Source organism: Octopus bimaculoides, unplaced genomic scaffold, assembly GCF_001194135.2.
Source record: "Octopus bimaculoides isolate UCB-OBI-ISO-001 unplaced genomic scaffold, ASM119413v2 Scaffold_44980, whole genome shotgun sequence".
Taxonomy (NCBI): Eukaryota; Metazoa; Mollusca; class Cephalopoda; order Octopoda; family Octopodidae; genus Octopus; species Octopus bimaculoides.
In genome coordinates, this window is record NW_026335278.1 from 27,237 (window position 1) to 29,617 (window position 2,381).

Genomic DNA, 2,381 nt, shown 5'->3' on the forward strand with positions numbered 1-2,381 from the left:
GAATTTCCTTATTTAAATGTGTTAGCAATGGTTAAGTTTGGGTTTGTATTTTTGAATGAAAAAGGTTTCCTTATTTAATCTAATCTGTGTTGGTGTTTTAATGGCACATTGATAGAAAGGAAAGATTATAAATTGTGGTAGCATTTGTTTTGCTCATTTCTCAATATGATCACTAAAAGGTATCATTCGGTATTCTGGGCATGCAATCTGCTGGCGGTGCAGAGTGCATCTACGTCTGAGCGATAATCCTGTGGACCCTATGTAGTTCTTGTGGCAGCCCGGGCATCTTATTACATAAATAAGATTTTCTGAGGCACAAGTACCTTATATCTATAATGTTGATGTGTTTAGGTGTATGTTCTTGTCACAGATCACGTATGTGTAGTTGTGTGTGTTTTTACGTTTCTATGTTATGAAAAATATGTTAGAGGTAGAGGGATAGAAGAAGCTATTACATGGGAGGGAGGTAGAAGAACGAAGTAAGAGTGAAAAGGTAGAAGGAAAGAATAGTCTTAAAGCAAGTTAATCTATGACTTTGTATGTCTCGCTCTCTCTCTCTCTCTCTCTCTCACTCTCTCTCTCTCTCCCTCTTTTACTCTTACTCTCTATATTATATGTTGAGCACGTGATCGATGTGTAAGAACGCCAGTACAGGTAGAAGAGAAGAAATAGAAAAGTTGCTAGAAACAACAGCCAAATCTCCCTTAAATCACACAAAGTAAACGGAATTTAAAAAATCAAATTACTGTAGTGGAAAGTTCTGTAGTGTTTGCTGGAGTTGGTGAGTCCGTTCGAGGAACGGAGGGAACTGAATGTAAGTCCTCCTCGATGAAGGGTTTTTTTTCAAACGATCAATCGATACCGTATTTTGTTTACCTCCCATATCGAGAACGAAATACTTGGGTTCTCTTTTGATAACTTTGTAGGACCCAGAATATGGTGGTCGAAGTTGTGATGGTATCCCATCATTCCTCACGAAAATATGAGTCCAAGTATTGATGTACTTTGGGACATGTAAAACGATGTTCTGTTGTCTGGGGGCTACAGGTGACAAATGTGACATGGATGTCCGTAATCGATGCACATATTGTGCTGGGTCAGGAAGGTCTTGTGATGAAACAGGTTCGATCATCTGCCCAGATAAGGTGAGTGCTATGCCATAGACGAGTTCAGACGGAGTATATCCAAGTTCCTTCTTAACCGTGGATTGAATACCAAGAAGGATGAGGGGGAGATGTTCCAGCCAGTGAGAACTGTCTGAAGATGCTTTTATGGATGCCTTGAGTTGGCGGTGAAAACGTTCAACCATGCTGCAGGGTGGTAAGCCGTAGTGCGGGTGTGATTACACCCGAGGAGACGAGTCAGCTCGATGAAGGGGTGGGAATCGAACTGACGTCCTCTGTCCGTGGTTATTGTTGCAGGTGTGCCAAAACGCGAAACCTATTGTGATATCAGCGTTTTGGCGACCGTTTCCGCCGATGTATCAGATAGGGGCCAAGCTTCGGGCCACCGCGAAAAACGATCTACGCAGGTAAGCAAATGTGTATAATTCTGCGAAGGTGGCAGAGGTCCCACGATGTCGATGTGAATTTGCTGAAACCGTGCGTCGGGTTGCGAAAAGGAACCGACTGGTGCTTTTATGTGCCGGTAGGTTTTCGATTTTTGGCACGCGACACAGCACTTGGTCCATTCTCTGATATCCTTGTTGATACTGGTCCACACAAAACGGGTCGATATCAGCTTTTGAGTGGGGCGAATACCAGGGTGTGACAAAGAATGCAGAGCAGAGAAAACTTCTCAACGATGTTTCTGTGGTATATAAGGGCGTTGGTGACCGGTGGAGATATCACACTAAATATGGGCCGTGGACGATAGTAGCGGAACATGCTGAAATTTCAGAGATGACGATTCCTGGAGCTTTAGAAGTTCTTCGTCATTCTCCTGGTCAGCTGCTATACGTGCCAGATCAATTGTAGCCGGAGTGTGGATAGCATTGGTCTGCGTGCGTGAAAGTGCATCGACTGCTAAGTTGGTCGTCCCTTTGATGTGGCGTATATCCGTCGTATACTGCGATATGAAGTCGAGGTGGCGGATTTCTCTCGGCGAGTGGCGATCCGGCTTGGTGTTAAATGCATATACCAGTGGCTTGTAGTCAGTGTATATGGCAAAATTAGTGCCTTCTAGCATCTGTCGGAAATGCTTAACGGCCAGGTATGCCTCTAGTAATTCCCGACTGAATGTACTTTATTTCGTTTCCGCGGGTTTTAACCGCTTAGAAAAGCCCCTCAAACTCCCTAAATATAGTATATATATGTAGGTGTGTGTTTTGTGTGTGTGTATGTATATATATATATATATATATATATATATATATATTATAT

General features: G+C 43.0%; 1 protein-coding gene across 1 annotated transcript; it reads right to left on the reverse strand.

Moving 5' to 3' along the window:
• Positions 1–742: 742 nt before the first annotated feature.
• LOC106874917 (uncharacterized) lies at positions 743–1,309 on the reverse strand. Its single transcript, XM_014922835.1, has one exon. The coding sequence runs from the start codon at positions 1,307–1,309 to the stop codon at positions 743–745; it is 567 nt and encodes a 188-aa protein (XP_014778321.1).
• Between the last annotated feature and the right edge of the window lie 1,072 nt (positions 1,310–2,381).